The 18,306-nt window shown below is 28.6% G+C and overlaps 1 protein-coding gene across 1 annotated transcript in view; it reads right to left on the minus strand.

The window, feature by feature from the left end:
• Window positions 1-18,306, minus strand: part of LOC117171395 (cadherin-99C) — a 313,631-nt gene that overhangs the window by 23,366 nt on the left and 271,959 nt on the right. The window contains exons 14-19 of the mRNA XM_033358668.1: window positions 17,477-17,650; window positions 13,640-13,849; window positions 11,028-11,159; window positions 10,807-10,923; window positions 5,577-5,975; window positions 869-1,488 (exon numbers count right to left, since the gene is read on the minus strand). Coding sequence (XP_033214559.1) covers window positions 869-1,488; window positions 5,577-5,975; window positions 10,807-10,923; window positions 11,028-11,159; window positions 13,640-13,849; window positions 17,477-17,650 — 1,652 coding nt within the window. The remainder of the gene's footprint in view (window positions 1-868; window positions 1,489-5,576; window positions 5,976-10,806; window positions 10,924-11,027; window positions 11,160-13,639; window positions 13,850-17,476; window positions 17,651-18,306) is intronic.

The raw sequence follows: 18,306 nt of genomic DNA on the forward strand, positions 1-18,306 counted from the left end.
GTCTCGAGTTACGTATCGTCTTGTCTCGAGCCTCGCCTCTTCCCATATTGTCTCGATTTTCGTCTCACCTCGTCTCGTCTTGTCTCAAGTTTGGTCTAGATTTTCGTCTCGCCTCGTCCCGTCTTGTCTTAAGTTTCGTCTTGCCTCGTCCCGTCTTGTCTCAAGTTTCGCCTTGACTCGCCCTGCCTTGTCTCGAATTTCATCTCGCCTCGAATCTTGTCAAAAATACGACAGACGGATACACAACAAAGACCAGTCAAACGCTCTTAACATCTAGGGCAGATTTTGACGCTTATAGCTCCCCCTCATATCCCCATTCCCCTTTCAACTTACTCCCCCCCTTTTCTCCTGCAACCCTCATCTCATCTCGCATCGTCTCAATTCACGTCTCGTATTGTCTCGAGTTTCGCCTCTTCCCGTCTTGTCACAAGTTTTGTCTCGCCTCGCTCGGAAATGTCTTCAGTTTCGTCGCGCCTCCTTCCGTCTTGTCTCGAGTATCGTCTCATCTCATCTCGAGTCCCGCAAAAAAAGTACGACAGACGAGTATTCGATCAAAACTATAAGAATTTTTGTCCGGGGCTACAAAACCCTGAAAATTGAACTATCTGAAATTAGTTTAGATAGTAAAAGCCATTCTTTCCATTAGGAAAGTTTAGCCGAATAAACTTTTCTATACTTTATATGTCTAATCGGTTAAATCTATAAATTATTCGAATAGTTGAAATGTTTATCTGGTGAAATGCGGGGCAATAATAAAAATTGAATTCCGATAAAAAGTCGGGTTAAGGAGGTTTTTAATCTTTAGGGTATATTTCTCGTCACTCATATTTATTTTCTAATAATACAATTGAAATCAAATATGTCTTACCTGTAAAGCCGGCTGCTATTCCTGTCGAGAATAGTTTCAGACACAGGATCAATTGCATAAAACCAAATATCAGAATCTTCAGGAATATCAATCGTCCCATTTTCAGTCTTCATCACCCTGGCAACAATTCTATCAATGCCGATCAAAAGTCCCGTCTTCTCCTCAATTAATTTAGCAATTTTGGGGCCGTCCTTGTGCAAATTTTCATGTGCAGCTTTCTCAATCGACAGAACCAATAAATTTTCCTCCGCGATAAGATTCACAATCACGGTAGCTTCAGCGATATTAAAATTACTCGATGAATTTGGATTGTCTCTCACTTGGACATTAAATTTAAAGGGTAGTTCCTCTGAATCCACACTTTCAAAAGTAGCGGTAGTTGTGATACTTCCGGAAGAAGGATCTACTGCAAAAAAATCAGAACCCCGTCCTTCGAGAATTTTATATTCTAATTTACCATATTTTCCACTATCTTTATCGTGAGCCTTCACGTGAAACACTGCTGTGGAAAATTTGGCTAAACGCGGAATTGCTGCAAAATAGCGACCCGAGGTCATATTTGTGTCTGGGAATTCAAACTCTGGACTATTGTCGTTCACATCGAGAACTTGGATTTTTACCTGTAAATAATTAAATAAAAATCGATTGATTATCTGTTAAAAACATTTTCTTTCAAAGCGTAAAATATTTCCAATTTTTAAAAGAAGAAGGAAAGAAATGAATTTTTTTAACTATTTCAAACTCAAGCTTGACAGGCCAAAAATACTCTTACAACTGAAGAAATAGGGAAATATTGAATGAAAAAAGAGAAATAGTTTCATTAAAATAAAAATTAATATGATATAATTGTTTATAACTATCTTTACCTATCTATGTGCTAAAAAATTGCATTTTTTATGATGTCTTAATCCTTTAATCTACTTTTCACTTAGCGAGGGAATAATTAATTCAAGTTAATGAAAATGCGTATTTAAACAATTGAGTATTGTTTATAACTATTTTCTTTTAAGTGTAATGCTAGAAAGTCGCTCTTTTCATGAAATCTTCCATTTTTGTTTTAACTTTTAACTATACTTTTTTAAGTGCATTATTTTTGATTTTACCTCAATGTCCAAGACCATTAGTTTAAACAAAAAAGCTATTTTACACAAAAGATAAAAATAAAGAATGAAATAATTAGAAGTAAAAGGAAAATTTGGAACTAAACATATTTTGATAGAAGCCCCCCCCCCCCTCCAGCAAAATATACATTCACGAAAAAAACAGATTGTTTAAAATATGTTTTAAACAATTGTAGAAAAAGTTTAAAATTTTTTAAAAATCGCAACTATCTAGCATTAATATAGATAAAGATAGTAATAAAGAATAATAATTTTCTTAAACAATTATCGTTGCTCAAAGTAAATAGTTGAAAATATTTAAATAGTTAAAACTTTTTTTAAAAAATCGCAACTTTCGACCATTAAGCAAAGCGAATATTATTACTAATAATAATACATTGCTTAAACAATTATTTTCGTTATCTTGAATTAAGGGATCGTCCACAAATTACGTAAGATGTTTTTCTTTTGTTTATATCGTTGTGTCCTTCTCAACTTCACAGCAATTTTATGCTCGCCTTTATTCAAACAAAAGAAAAACGTCTTACGTAATTTGTGGACGATCCCTAATTATAATTTCACTATAATGAAAAAATGGACAAAAAGTTAAAAATTTCAGAAAAAGCCACAATTTCTCGCATTATTCAAAGATAATATTATGAAAAATACTAATAAATTGTTTAGACAGTTATGTTTTTTAACATTAATGAACTACCTCTCTTTAATTAAAAATTGGACAAAACGCGAAACTTTTTTTTAAGTCCCGCGATTTTCACTTTCTATTCTGAAATAAAACTGATAAAAACAATAATAAACCTTTTAAACAATTGATCTAAAAATCTGATTATAATCATAATGTATTATTTTTGTGCCAGAAACAATTCGCATTTGAAAACTGCAAAAAGTAGTAATTAGCGCAAAAAACTCGCAAAATCCATTTTTTCACTTATAGGGTGACTTTATGATACTATTGACCATAATTATGGGGGCAATAATTAAAAATTAAAATTTCATTCAGATTCTCTGGCTAACTGTGAAGAGAAATATTGAATTTCCACTCAATTCAGCTAATAAGGTAAACTGGCCATTACTGGGGCAGTTAGCAAAAGCTAACTCACATAAACACAATTTTAAAATGGGAAATTGGAATTTTTTATACAAAAACCGTTATAATAAGTGGCTAAGACATTATTTCATCGATTAGAACAAAAAATACATTAGTAATTTTACATTAAATTAATGTAAATGGATATTTTTAAAGCTAATACCAATACTGGGTTAAGGAAAATCCAATGGAATTTATCAAAATAAAATGGGACAATTTACTTATAATTTATTACAGAATACATTAAAAAGCAAAAATGTATTGTTATTACCGTTTAATTATTTGTTCTAAAAAAATTGTGTAAAATAGTTTATTGAAACCTCTAATTCTAACCTCAAATTTTTCCAACTGCTTAGGTAAGTAATTTAATAATAAATCATAAATTAAATTTTTCAATAAAATTAGTAAGTGTGCAGTGAAATTTAATATCATAGACTATTATCATCGATTAACTTACAAATTAAACTGTTTGGTAGTACATTTTGAATAAGATCATCTTATTTTAAGTTAATGCATAAATTAAAAAATGTATTGACAACATTAAAATTATTTTTTGATTACAAATTTTATTATTTGGTTGACAATTTTATTGACTGAAAAATCTTTTTTGATTCATATTTCAACTATTTTGTTGAAAGTTTGTCATTTTCGTTCGAAAATTTGCCATTTTAATTATAAATTACACTTTTTTTTGAGAAAAATGCAACTGTTTTGTTTAAAATGATATTATTTAGGTAGAAAATTAATAAATTTAGTAAAAATTTGTTCCTTTTTTTAATAAAGAATCTTATTTATTTAAAAAATCATGTCATATTTAATTTATAATTAAAACATTTTTCGTTTGAAATTTCAACTATTATATTTTTTTATAATAATTAATCTTTTTTATAGAAAATTAGTCTTTTCATTTAAAAATTCAAGTGTTTGTTAGAAAATTAAAGTATTCGGTGAACAAAAAAAGTTCAATTCTGATAAAAAAATATAATAGTTGATATTTTAACCGAAAAGTATTCTAATTACATACTGAAAGCAGACAAATTAATTTTAAAACAAACGAATTTCCAATTAAGCTGCTGAAGCTTCAACCTAAACAGGTTAATTTTCAACCATAGTTGCATTTTTGCTCAAGAAGATGAAATTTATCATTCAAAAGATACGTTTTCGAACCAAAAAGACAAATTTTCAAAAAAATAGTTCAAATGTTAATCAAAAAATTTTTTCAGTCAAGAAATAAAACAAAATTTTAACCAAATTCAAGTAAAAAAGATAAGTTTTCTTGAAAACAGTTATATTTTAAATTTAAGAATATAAATTTTTAACAGAAAAGTTAATTTACTTAATTTATTTTAAAAAGTGAATCGATAATATTAATCTTATTAATATTTCATATAAATCTATAATATTGAATTTTAATGCATACTTACTAATTTTGGTTAAAAAATTACATTTGTTAGATACTATATTACATTACTTGCCTAAGCAATTGGGAAACTTTGCGGTTAGAATTGGAGGTTTCAATAAACTACTTTGAACAACTTTTTTAGAATAAATAATTATTTAAGCGGTAAGGTTGTGTCTTATAAACAATATTTTCAATATATCACTAAAATAATACTGCGACATTTAATTTTAAAAAACGGCGAAAGTAACCATCTCAATAATGAAAACGCAATTTCGCAACTCACGTTCAAGTGTCCGAAACTGAGACAGTCAGCGACAGCTCATCCCGGTTTAGGCAACTTCGCCAAAAATTTATCCAAATGCGGAACATTAAATTGTTCATAAGCTGTCGCATAAAATCGCTAATAAAGTGATGAATTTTATTCTTAAACTTATTAAAAATGTGAAAAAATATTACTTTTTCTTTTAGTGTAGGAAATTGCAATGATACAATACTGTAAAAGTTATTCGGAAAGTTTTAAAATAAAAAATGGCGAATTTTCTAGCAGTTCATTCACACATTTTTAAGAATATTTTTTATTTTGTTTTACTAAATGTATAACTTGTCAGGACAAAAATAAATAGTGGTCACAAGTTTAAAAGAACTTCAAAAATAATAGAACATTTTTACTTTTATAATTGATGTTGGAATATAAAACATACACAACGATATTAATTATTGTCACAGTATTGGACATACTTTTTACCTAGTCCCAGTAATGGTTGGGTTACCTAATTTATGATTCTGAATAAAACATACAAAAAAGTTTTTTTTCTTATGTGAAACACGTGGTAAACTTCTTTGGGCTTGCGCCAACTCTAAATATCATTTTTTTTTTTCAAAAAAAGGTTTAATTTTGTTGTAAATTCGAACAAATTGCGAAAAATCTGCATGAAAATTCGAGAGCGAAAACAAAGTTCCAATTCATTTTTGGTCAACTATAGTGTGCACACGAGTGTTGAATCCGGCCCACAAAAAGTTGGTTGGGACTGCAGAACATTTTAGATCCTGTTTTCTGGCAAGAATTTAAGGTATAATTCCAAAATAGAACAAATGACTCACCATGGTGGTGTTTCTGTCAGATCTGAGAAGACCAGAGAGGGATATGAGTCTGATCTTGATCTGATAGGATTCTGAAGCTTCGTAGTCGAGTGCACCCTTCTTCAATCTCAGAGCACAATTCCTCTCCTGAGTGACGTTTGTCTCAAAGAGCATTTCCTCATTTCCACTGTAGATTTCACACTTTAGCGGAGAGGTGTCATGAGAATGTGAGTTGATGACAGTGAGTGTTTTGATAAGAGTGTTATCGGCAGCATCCTCAGAGACGTCTACATTGTAGGAATCTTCAGCAAATCCTAAGCCAATTTCCGGGGCCACTGTGGCTACGTGTCGAACATAAATCTGAACTGACGACACTGATGACAGCTGTGGGTCACCTAGATCAAAGGCTCTAATATCCACCTGATAACATTAATCAGAGTTTTATCATTAGTATAGAATTTGGAACGATAAGTTTCAGAGCAATTAACGGGGCCACCAAAGCCTAATTTACTTATCGACCAAGAAGAGTAAGTTTAAACAGAAAAAGGAAATTTTGCAAAAAATACAAGAATTTTCAAATAAAAATATACATTTTCAAAACAAATAGTTTAATTTTTAACTATAGCAGATAAATTTGCCAACAAAAATTAAATTAGTCAATTTTTAGTTTGAAAATTAATTTTATACAAACAAAAGACAAAAAGAAAATTCCCAAGAAACTAGATAAATTTTCAGCCAAAGAGATGATTTTTTGAATGAAATGATGAATCTTAATTTTTAAAACTTACTTTTTCTCAAAATTTTCGAATGTTTAAAAAGACATTAATTTTTAACCAAATAGATCAATTTTCAGCAAAAAATTTATTAAGTGAAATTGCAACGAAAAAATATTTTAAGGTTTAATCCAAAACTGCCTAATTTAATCAAAAAAGATGAAATTCTAACATAAGTTGCCTTGTTAACCGAACAGGATGCTTTAGTAAATTTTTTTAATTATAAAAAAAGTTGCATCCGAATACTTGAATTTTTGAACAAAAGCATGAATTTTTAACCCAGAAGATTAATTTTCTACAGTAAAAGATAACATTTCAAACAAATAGATGAATTTTCAACGAAAAAAGATAACTTATTAACAAAAAATGGAAGTTACAATTTCTGTAAAAAAAAAAAATTTTAGCGCGAAAAAAAACGAACTTTCAAAATAATAATTTAATTTGTAACTAAAGAGGCGAATTTTCATCTAAAATGATGAATCTTTATTCTCGGATGAATTTCTAACCAAAAAGATTAGATTTATTTAGAAAAAAAACTAATTTCTAACAAAATACATGGATTTATCAATGAAGTTTTGCTAGAAAAAAAATTCAATAAAAGAGATGAATTTCCAACTAAAATAAAGAATCATTAACTACAATAGTTAAATTCTCAGTTAAAAAATAAGTTTTCAATAAAAAAAAGCGAATTTTTAAACCAAAATATAACATTTCGAACAAAAACGATTAATTTTCTTTAAAAAATACAATAAACATGGAATAATTGAACCATAAGTTTAAAAAGTTAATTTTGAACCAATAGATTAATCTTTAATTAATTAATTAAATTTTCAAAGAAAAGCATGAATTTTCTGCCACGCTAGATTAATTTTTAACCAAATACATGAATTTTCAACCAAATAGTTGAGTTTTCAGCTAAAAAAATTTAGTAGTTTAATTTTGAGTTGAAAAAATTAATTTTAAACCAATAAAAAGACTGATTTTCAACAATATATTAAAATTTGTAATGAAAGAAATAAATTTCCTACCAAAATAGTAGAATTTAAAACCCAAAAAAAATTTTTCAACAAAACGAATTCTCAAATAAAAAAATTAATTTTAACAAAAATGTTGAATTTAGTACAAAATGGATTAGTTTTTTAGTCCATAGTTCAATGTTCAATCAAAATTATGAATTTTCTACGAACAAAATTAATTTTCTACGGAAAAAGAAAATTTTTCAAGAAATACAAGAATTTTCAACTAAACAGATGAGTTTTAAAATAAAAAATATACATTTTCAAACAAATAGTTTAATTTTCAACTAAAGCAGATAAATTTGTCATCAAAAAATAAATAAATAAATTTTTAGCTTAAAAATTAATGTTATACAAAAAACGAAATTTCCAACAAACTAGTCACATTTTCAGGCTAAGAGATGAATTCTTTAATGAAATGATGAACCTTAATTTTAAAAACTTAGTTTTTCTCAAAACTGTCGACTGTTTAAAAAAATCATTAATTTTTAACCAAATAGATGAATTCTAAAAAAAATACAATAGTTGAAATTGCAATGAAAAAATATTTTAAGGTTCAATCCAAATCGGCTTAATTTAAGTAAAAAAGACGAATTTCTAACATAAAAGTCGTCTTCTTAACCAAAAGGGATGCTTTAGTTAGATTTTCAATACAAAAAAATTTTTTAGCGCGAAAAAAACGAACTTTCAAAAAAATAATTTAATTTGTAACCAAAGAGACGAATTTTCAACTAAAACGATAAATCTCTATTCTCGGATGAATTTTTCACCAAAAATATTAGTTTTCATGAAAAGAAAACATCTAATTTTCAACAAAATACATGGGTTTTTTAATGAAGTTTTGATAAAAAAAAGTCCCAATCAAAGAGATGAATTTCTAACTAAAATAATCAATCATGAACGGAAATAGTTAAATTTTCAGTTAAAAAATAAATCTTCAATAAAAATACAAATTTTTAAATAAAAATATGAAGTTTTGAATAAAAACGATGAATTTTCTACAAAAAGATAAATTTTCAACCAAATAGTTGATTTTTCAACTAAAAACTATAAAAATACAATAAAAATAGAGTAATTAAACTAAAAGTTAAAAAAGTTAATTTTTAACCAAAAGTATGACTTTTTCAAAAAACTCCTAAATTTTCAAGGAAATATATTATTCTTTAATCAACCAATTACATTTTAAACCAAAAGCATGAATTTTCTGCCACACTAGATGAATTTTTAACAAAATACATGAATTTTCAACAAAATAGTTGAGTTTTCAGCTAAAAAAATTTGCAATAAAAAATTGAGTAGTTGAATTCTCAGTTAAAAACATTAATATTAAACCAAAGAAAATATTAATTTTTAACAAAAGAAACGAATTTCTTACCAAAATAGTAGGATTCGAAACCCCAAAAAAAGAATTTTCGACACAACGAATTCTCAAATAAAAAATAACTATTTAGATTACATATGTAAATTACTCCGAATTATATGGATTACGGTGGATTTCAAGTTAATTACTTGCATTACTTAAATTATTTCGAATTTTCTCGGTGACAAGGAGATTACGGTTGTTTAAAACATTTCCAGGTGAATATAAAAGGCATACCATTTTTATTGGATTGAGTAGAATTGAGTGAAACGAAAATAATTCAAGGAAATTCAAGAGGCTTTGATGAAATTTATTAGAATTTGACTGAATAAAAATAAAAATGCCATTGTGTTGAGTAAAATGCGAGTAAACAGAATTTATCAAATATTCAGTAAAATTTAAGTGAATTCCGAGAAATTTAAGTCAATAAGAAAAATTCGAAGAAATTCATGAAACTTCGAGCTGGATTTAAAAAAATGTGTTGATTGAAAACAACTCAAAAATATTCAACTCTTAAACGGCACACTGGTGCGAATTCGCACCAGCAATCATTTTAAATGGCTAATATTTTTCTATAAATATTTTCTAGGTCTCTTCCCATTACGTTAAATATGTCCACATACCTAGAAATGTGCCAGGCGTAAACAGATATGCCTTTGCTTACAAATGCTTACAAAGCCAAGTAAGACACTTCAAAAATTTTTAATTGTGCAAATTCGCACTAGAGTGCCGTTACAAGGTGCCAAGGCGTGTTTTATGACAAATTGCAAAACGTTTTTTCTGTGTCTGAAAGAGCATTTTGGATAAAAAGGTAATGTAATTTGTTTATAACAATATCTATAAATAAATATATATATATATTGTAAACAATAATAAATAACATTTCATGTCAGTAAGAACGAAAATACAGCAAAATGTTTAATATAATTTTATCGCATTAGAATATTTTTTTTATGAAAGAACATATTATACTTAAATAAAGAATCGCGTTAGTTTTATTTCAATACCTTTAATTTTAAAAAAATTGTGATTTTTTATGTCAATTTTTCAAGAGCAAATTTTTTTAATAACCATTTATCTAGAACTTATTCATATATTTATACATATATATTTAATATAACTTTCATCTTTAAATCTTCAGATGAAATCCCAAAATTCTAATTCGCACCAGTGTGCCGTTTACGTATGCTGAGTTGAAGTGTACCGTTTGAAGGTTAAAAAAGTAACTGAATTAATTAAATTTCAAGTCAATTTAGAAAATCGAATGAAATTTTTAAAAAAAACATTGAATTCATAAAATTTTGAGTCAATTTCGAAAATTCAGTGAAATTCAAAAGAATTTGATGAGAATCTGAAAAAATTCCATTGAATGGAGTAGAATTGAGTGAATTTAGAAAAATGCAGTGAGAATTCAAAACAAATTCAAAACAATTCCAAAGAACTCAGGATATTGAACTTTGAAGTATGATGACCTTGTGAAGGTCTAAGCCTAGGATGACTGCTAAAGAGATTGATCAGGAACCCATGTCTGAGCGACGGTGCAGAACGAATGTGCTGTTCGATTAAGCAACACGGGAATCCTACATTGATCTATTTATCCCTTCTCCTAAACATCCGTTATTTACTCTCACCATGTTAATTCCCTAATCCCCGGTAGAGCAACGAGGCTTAAACCGGACGAGTTACCCCGAACCCAAATGGGATTTAGCCTAACCTCAGAGGTCCGGGGTTGATTACCTGAACCTGCACCTCTGGAAATTTTTCTATGTACCTTTACCGAGGTTCTGGTAGTTCAGAACCCACCTTAAGCTGCCCCCCCCCCCCATCATGTTCTTGACTGCAACCCAGTCCGTCAATGATGGGGTAAAAACCAGGCTTTGTCCAATATGTCGGACAGACTGCTCTCATCAGATCACTTGATTGCATTATAAAAATGCGTCCGTGGCTGATGATATATACGGGTACAGCCCCGTGCAAAAATAATCAAAAAGAAAAATCCAACTCTAACCAAAAATGCCTTCGACATATTGGACAGTAACCATCTTAAGCCTGTGACAACATTTTAAATTTAATAAACAACGGATAATAATGTAATAACGGACCTGATATTCGGTGTCAGTTTCCTTGCGCAGATCATCTCGCACTCTGAGAACTCCGGTGTCCGGATCGATGATGAAATACTTACTGGCGATGCCTCTACCAGTAATTTCGTAGCGCACCTGAAACGGAATGCTTTTAGTTGATTTGAAGTGGTGCTTCAATAGCTTCGGCAGCTTCTAGTATTGCGTAAGTATCTTTGTATAATATTGAATGTTCAGTCTACCTGATTCCCAGGGGCAGTACCATCGGAATCTGCTGCAATCAGATTTATTACGGTTGTTCCTATGGGAACATCGTCGTCAAGCGTGACTGGCCGAGGCACCGAAGTGAAGACTGGGGGTATATCATTGACATCCTGGAAGTAACAAGGAAATAGGAATAAGCTCCGGAGGACAATAGAGTTAGCGTTAGGGTAACATGGAGCATTAACAAGCGTCTATTTCACGAGATAATAATATCTAGCGAGCCATTCGACTTTTTCAATTTAGCCTCTTCTTTTTTGCGGAAGACACAAAGCTATGCTCTTCCCTGCTCTTTTGAGAGGCTTTCAAATTAAATTCATATTCTCTCTCTTTTCTTTTGATTGAAACTTTTGTGGACCAACGAAAATATAAGTTTGTATATGTGTTTTTTGTCAAACTGACGGCAAACTTGAAGTCCTAATGGCCGAATATATTTTGAATCAAACAGATTCTATGCCAGAGACGTATTTTTTTGATTTACTAAAAAAAATCCGTTTACTCTGTAAATATACATATTTGAATGTTGTGCTTTCTTTTTCAAAAAGCCCAAGTGTTTTCTTCATGACACCTGTAAGTTTCAAGCGGACTAAACAACTTTTGTGAACCTTGAGATAAAAGTTTGCACAAATAAAAATCCTTCAAACAATTGATCGTGCTCTTTTGTGATATCTTGTATCATTAACGATAAAAACTTAAAAATTATATTTTAAGAAAGACAAAATGTTACTGACCTCAAAAATAGTTTATACAGCCTAAAGCTTCAGAAAAATATATTTTTTCCGTGTTATGAAAATTCTAAGAAAAAAATATAAAATATTTTCTGGAAAACGTGACTGTTTTTATTCTTTTGAGTATTTTAAAAGGTTCCTGCTAATACGTATAAAAAGGCATCCTATCAGCTTTTTGCAAAATGAACCCTCGAGCAAACCATTTTCGAGGCCGAGTGGACTTTTTTTATAAAAATATCATTTTTGTCATTTTTCTCATAAACGATACAAGATATTTTCACATTTTTCAATATCCGTCGTTTGCGAGAAAAATGAGAAAATTCGATTTGTTGGAAAAAACTCTTTTCCATAAAAGTTATTTGGATACCGGGTAGAAACCCTTATAATTTTAATAGTGTCCATCAGTCTATCGTAAATTTCTTTCAGGGAAGGAAACTAAGTAGATGGATAGTAAAATAGGTTGAAGTATGAGGAGGCGAAAGTATGAAAATATGGAAAGTAGAGAGAGAGAGAGAGAGAGAGAGAGAGAGAGAGAGAGTAAGCATGGTAGAAGGATGTAGAAGAAAGCTAATAGGGATTTTGGAGTAGTGAGGGGATCGGTTTTTGAAAAGTATGGATAGGTGGAATGGGAAAATAAAGTAAGGGCGATTTAGAGGCCGGAAGGGAATGCATAAGAGGAGGAGTGAAGGGAAAGAGTGGAAGTAGGTTGAGAAATAGTAGTTCATGGTTAAGAAAAGTAGAGGGAAGTAGGTAGATACAGAATAGATTAAGATGAAGTAGAGAATGAGAACTAGCGAGAGAGGTAGCCTAGTAGAGGGAGGCAGGAGAGAAGTAGTAAGGGAGGTGATTTGTGGAGGGGAAGTATGAGAATTAGGGATATGTAAGATGAAAAAGTGAGGAAATTAAGGCATTGTAGAAAGTAGTAAAAGACGCAGAATAGGAAGGGGCAGGGTCGTATGGAAAATAGGGATGGAAGGAATAGAAAAGTAAATGAAGGGGTGCTAGGGAACGAAAAGGGGTTTCATAAGAGAAGAATTTGAGGAAGGGAGTGGAAGTAGTTAGAGGGATAGTATGAGAAGACTGAAAGTAGGAAACGTGGAGTGGGAGAGAAAGTATGAGAAGTTGGGATGGGTTGCAGAGGAAAGTGAGGGGAGGACGATCAAGGGATTATAAAGTAGTAGAGTGGAAGTAAGAGGTGTGGAATTAAGGAGACGGGAAGATAATTATATGGGATCTGATAGTATTAGATAGGATAGAAATAAGTGATGAGAGTGGGTGGAGGAACAAATTTTGGACCAATCTACTACAATCACTAAATATTGGAAGTGAAATGAAAATATAAAAGTTAAATATTTTTTTAAACAAAAATCGAAAGAAATGTTTAAATCCCTTAAAGTTTTTTAGTGTCTTACAAAATTCCTGGAAATCTCATGAATATCTTCAAAAATTATGTGATGTCTTTAATACCCAATTAAGATCTAAAGAATTTTTGGAATATTTTAAATTTTCCTGGAATCTTGTAAAATACCATAAAATTTTTCGAATTTTTTGAAACCCAATGGCATTTTTTAAATCTCGTAAGTCTTCGGAGATCATATAAAATCGCTTAGGTTTTGTAAAATTCATACAAATCCCCGTAAATACTTTGAAATTGCGAAAACCATCTTAAAATTTTTGATACCTCTTAAAATTCTTTAAAAAGCTCAAATGCTTTAAAATCCTCTAACAAGCAAGGAAAACTCTTAAAATCTCTGAAAATCACTTAAAATTAGGGCACTTTTTAAAGAAATAGTAGCGAAATAGTTGCCTTATTAAAAAAATATCTGCAGAATTGAAAAAGTAAAACAAATTAAAATAAATTTTACCTCAACATTGACAACAACTCGAGTAGTCGAGCCAGGCAAATTGCTGGTGTTTTCCAAAGTTCCTATGATAAGAACATGCTGCTTCTCTTTCTCGTAGTCGAGACCACGAATCGTTTTAACCACTCCAGTTTTTTGGTCAATTTCAAAAAGTTCGGTGTCTCCTTGTCTCAATTCGTAGGTTATTCGTTTGGTCGTGTCAGGATCGTCAGCCTGCATTGATAAAGTAATATACATACTCAAATAAGAAAATAATTAGTATGAAAAGTACAGGGATTTTTTCATACTTCTGGAGAATGCAGGTAATTTTTGCAAATTCGCAAAAACTTTCTCCTGAATATTATCTTTTTAGTTCTAAATTTTATTATTTGGTTAAAAAATTTAACAATTTTCTTGAAGACATCATTTTGATTGAAAATTCAAATATTTTGTTGAAAATGGGTCTTTTTGGATTAAAAATTCACTTCGTTTCGTAGTGCATTAAACTTTTGTTTAAAATAGACATTTTGTTGTTGATCAGTCAACTGAAATCTTTTTCGGATGAAAACTATTTTTTCTGAAAATTTGTCTTTTTGATTTAAAATTTCGACTTTTTCAATATAAATATTGCTTCTTTCTTGGAAAAAATGCAACTCTTTTGTTGAAAATTAAACTATTCCTTACAAAATTTACTTTTTGGTTGATATTCCTATTTTTGTGTGTCAATTGAAATCTTTTTGAATGAAAATTTCATTCTTTTTTAATTTATCATTTTGATTTAAAAATTCACAAGTTTTAGTAGAATTTTCATTTTTCTTAGACGAAAATGCAACTGCTTAGTTAAAAATTGAACAGTCTTGTTAAAAAGTCATACTTTTTGGTTAAAAATTTAACTATTCCGCAAAAAATTACCGTATTGTTTACAATTCTTATTTTGGCGTTGGGAAGTAAACTGGAATCTTCTTTGGATAAAAATTGAACTTTTTTTAAGCTCTTTTTTTCATATTCATCAGTTTAAGAAGAAAAATCATCTTTCTGGAATAAAAATGCATCCGTTCGGTTGAAAATTCAACCTCCCTCTTTTTTCAAAGTTTGCTTTTTTGATTTTTAAATTCACCTGCTTTGTCAGAAATGACAGTTTTCTTGAATACAAATGCAACTATCTGGCTGAAAATTCAACTTTTTCGTAGAAAATTTATTTTTTGTTCAAAAACTTATATTTTGGTGTTAAAAAATGATCTGAAATCTTTGCTGGATGAGAGTTCAGCTTAAAAAAATGTGTCGTTTTATTTAAATAAAATGTCTCTCTTTTAGTAGAAATTTAATCCTTTTTGGATCAAAATGCCACTATTTAGTAGAAAATTCAACTACTTTGTAAAACATTCATACTTTCGGGTTGAAAAAAATTCGTCTATTTAGACGGAAACTTCAATTTTTTTGTAGAAAATTATTATTATTTTTGCTTAAAAAATCCATATTTTGATCTTGAAAAGTCAACTGGAATCTTTTTCGAATGAAAATTTAATTATTATAAAACAAAATTTTAATAAAAATTCATCTTTTTTGCGAAAAATTTCATATTTTTGGATAAAAATTAATTATCTTTTAGAGAATTCGACAATTTTGTTAAAACAAGTCATCCTTTTTGACTAAAAATTCTTCTTTTTGAGATAAAAATAAAATTTTTTTCGTTTGAATGATTTGGTTGAATCACTTGGTTAAGAAATCATTTTTTTTCTTTTTGGTTGAAAAAAAATCGTCTTTTTAGACTAAAAATTCAATTTTTCTGTAGGAAATCGTTTTTTGTTAAAAAATCCTTATTTTGATCTTGAAAAGTCAAGTGGAATCTTTTTCGGATGAAAATTTAATTATTAAAAAACATTTTTTTAAAGTTATCTTTTTTGAGAAAAATTTCATATTTTTTTAATAAAAATGAACCATCTGTTAGAGAATTCGATAATTTTCTTAAAAAGTCATCCTTTTTGGTTAAAAATTTGACTTTGTGGGATAAAAATTAAATTTTCGTCGTATAAACTTATTTCCTGTTTAAAAAATTCATAGTTTGATCGTGAAAAGTCTAATGAAATCGCTTTTAACAAAAATTCAAATAGTTTCTTCAAAATTAATCTTTTTTATTAATAAAAACATTTGTTTTTGTAGACATAACTTTTTTAATAAAAACGCAAGTTTTGGTTAAAAATTATTATTCTTTTCTTGAATATTCAACTATTTTGTTTGAAAGATTTGGTTGAATCACTTGCTAAAAAATATTTTTTTTTCTTTTTGGTTGAAAAAAATTCGTATTTTTAGACTAAAAAATCATTTTTTTTGTAGAAAATTATTTTTTGTTAATAAATCCTTATTTTGATCTTAAAAAGTCAACTGGAATCCTTTTCAGATGAAAATTTAATTATTAAAAAACATTTTTTTGAACTTATCTTTTATGAAAAAAATTTCATAAATTTCTAATAAAAATGAACCATCTTTTAGAGAATTCGACAATTTGGTTAAAAAGTCATCCTTTTCGTTTAAAAATTTGTCTTTTTGGGATAAAAAAGAAATTTTTTCATATAAACTTATTTCCTGTTCAAAAATTCATAGTTTGATCGTGTAACGTCAACTGAAATCGCTTTTAACAGAAAATTCAATTATTTTTTCAAAATTTATCTTTTTGATTTAAGAAAAGATTTGTTTTAGTAGACATATATTTTTTTAATGAAAATGCAAGTTTTTCTTGAAAATTCTTCTTCTTTGCTTGAGTATTCAACTATTTTGTTTGAAAGATTTGGTTAAATTAAACAGTTAAGAAATTTTTTTTCTTGAAGATTTATATGTTTAGTTGAAAATTCATCTGTTTTGTAGAAAATGTAACTAATTTTTGAAAAATCATCTCTTTTACTTGATAATTTAATTATTCGGGTAAAAGTTAATCTACATTGTTAAAATTTATTTAGTCGAAAAGCCTTTTTTTTATTAAAAAATTAATTTTATGACTAAAGATATAACTTTTCTATTTTTACAGAATTGATATTTTTTAATTGAATATTCTTCTGTTTTATTAAACAAATAATTTGTCTTGGTTTGAAATTGTATGCTTATTGAGCATAAATTTACAAAAAGTGGAAAATTAATTTTTTGCTTAAAAGTTATATTTTGTTTTGGAAATTCGATTTTTTATTTTTTGGTGGAGTGAAAATTCTTTATTTTCTGAAAATTCTTCTTTTTGGTTGTGTTTTTTTTTCATAAATTTGATCTTTGTGGGTTGAAATATAAACCATGACACTTTTTTTTTTTGGAATTTATTCTCTTAGGTTGCGAATTTAACTATTGTTTAAAAAAATGTAATTATTTGTTTAAGAATTCAAGTATATTTTTAAAAAAGTCATCTTTTATAGTAGAAAATACATTTTTCTGTTAAAAAACAATTAATAAATTTGAAAAATTGAAATTCTTACCTAAAATACTGTTTTATTCCATTTATAAAATATTCTTTGTTAAAAATATTACAAGATTAAAATGCTAGTATTTGAATAATAATGATCAAAGAAAAAGAAATTAGTCGAAAAATCAGGGAATTTTGAAAATGAAGTTTTCGGACAACCTGCCTAATTCTACTAGCAAAAACTAGCAAAACATTCCTGGAAACTAAAGACTTCGTGCAGTAAGACTTCCCCTATAAATACTATATTTCCTGGATCACTAAAATGTAAATTTGAAATAAAAGGAATTATATGTAAAATGTTAATTAACATTTTTCTCTTGATTCAGAAAAAGTTGCCGATTCATTAGATGCAAAAGTGGAAGATGAAATCTTTTGATGGAAATTTAGAGTGGTTCATAATTAAAAGCAATTCAACTTACTGTGACTTGAACGACAGTGTAATCAGGGACATTTTCTTTGACTCGAGATTCATAACTGCTTTGGTGAAAAACTGGCACTTCATCCTCCACATCCTGAACTTTCACATTAACTGTGGCCGTCGCTAATCGGTGATCTGGGGCTCCGTCTCTAGCAGTAACCACAAATTTGTATTCCTAGAAAATAAAAATACAATTGGATCACGTATATTCGAGTGAACTCAGTGAATAAATTAAACAAATTGATAATTATGTATCTAATTAATTTCTGGAGGATATCATTGCCATTTAAAGAAGTTAAAATCCAAGTTTTTCAATTTTTGATTAATAGAAACTTCGTTATTAATACGATTACATCAAAAAAATTTTTTTAAGAATGAGAAAAAATCTTGCTCCAGTAGGATTCGAATCAGGAACGCCTTAATAAATCTTTGAAAGAAACTGAAATTTTTATTAATTCAAAATTTAAAGACTCGGACGTTACCCTTTTTAAATGGTGTCGTAATTGGTTAACTCTACAGTCATGGATAGTGACGTTCCGGGTTTAAACCCAGACTAAGGCACATTTTTTTCTTGGTCTTCAAAAATTTTAATAATATTTAATACTAGTGAAATCAATCCTAAAAGTGGTCTTTATATTCAGGTTATCCGACTTTATAGTGTTCTACGAATATATTTTGGTATTATTATATTATTTAACAAAATGAATAAATGAAAGCTTTTACTGATGTTATACGAGGGTAGTTCAATAAGTCCTTAGAATGACAAACAGATGGCGCGCGAATCGCTCCAAATCATCTGTTTTCAGTCAGCACCACTCCCGACTAGATATA

Source organism: Belonocnema kinseyi, chromosome 4 (genome assembly GCF_010883055.1).
Source record: "Belonocnema kinseyi isolate 2016_QV_RU_SX_M_011 chromosome 4, B_treatae_v1, whole genome shotgun sequence".
In the NCBI taxonomy this organism is placed as follows: Eukaryota; Metazoa; Arthropoda; class Insecta; order Hymenoptera; family Cynipidae; genus Belonocnema; species Belonocnema kinseyi.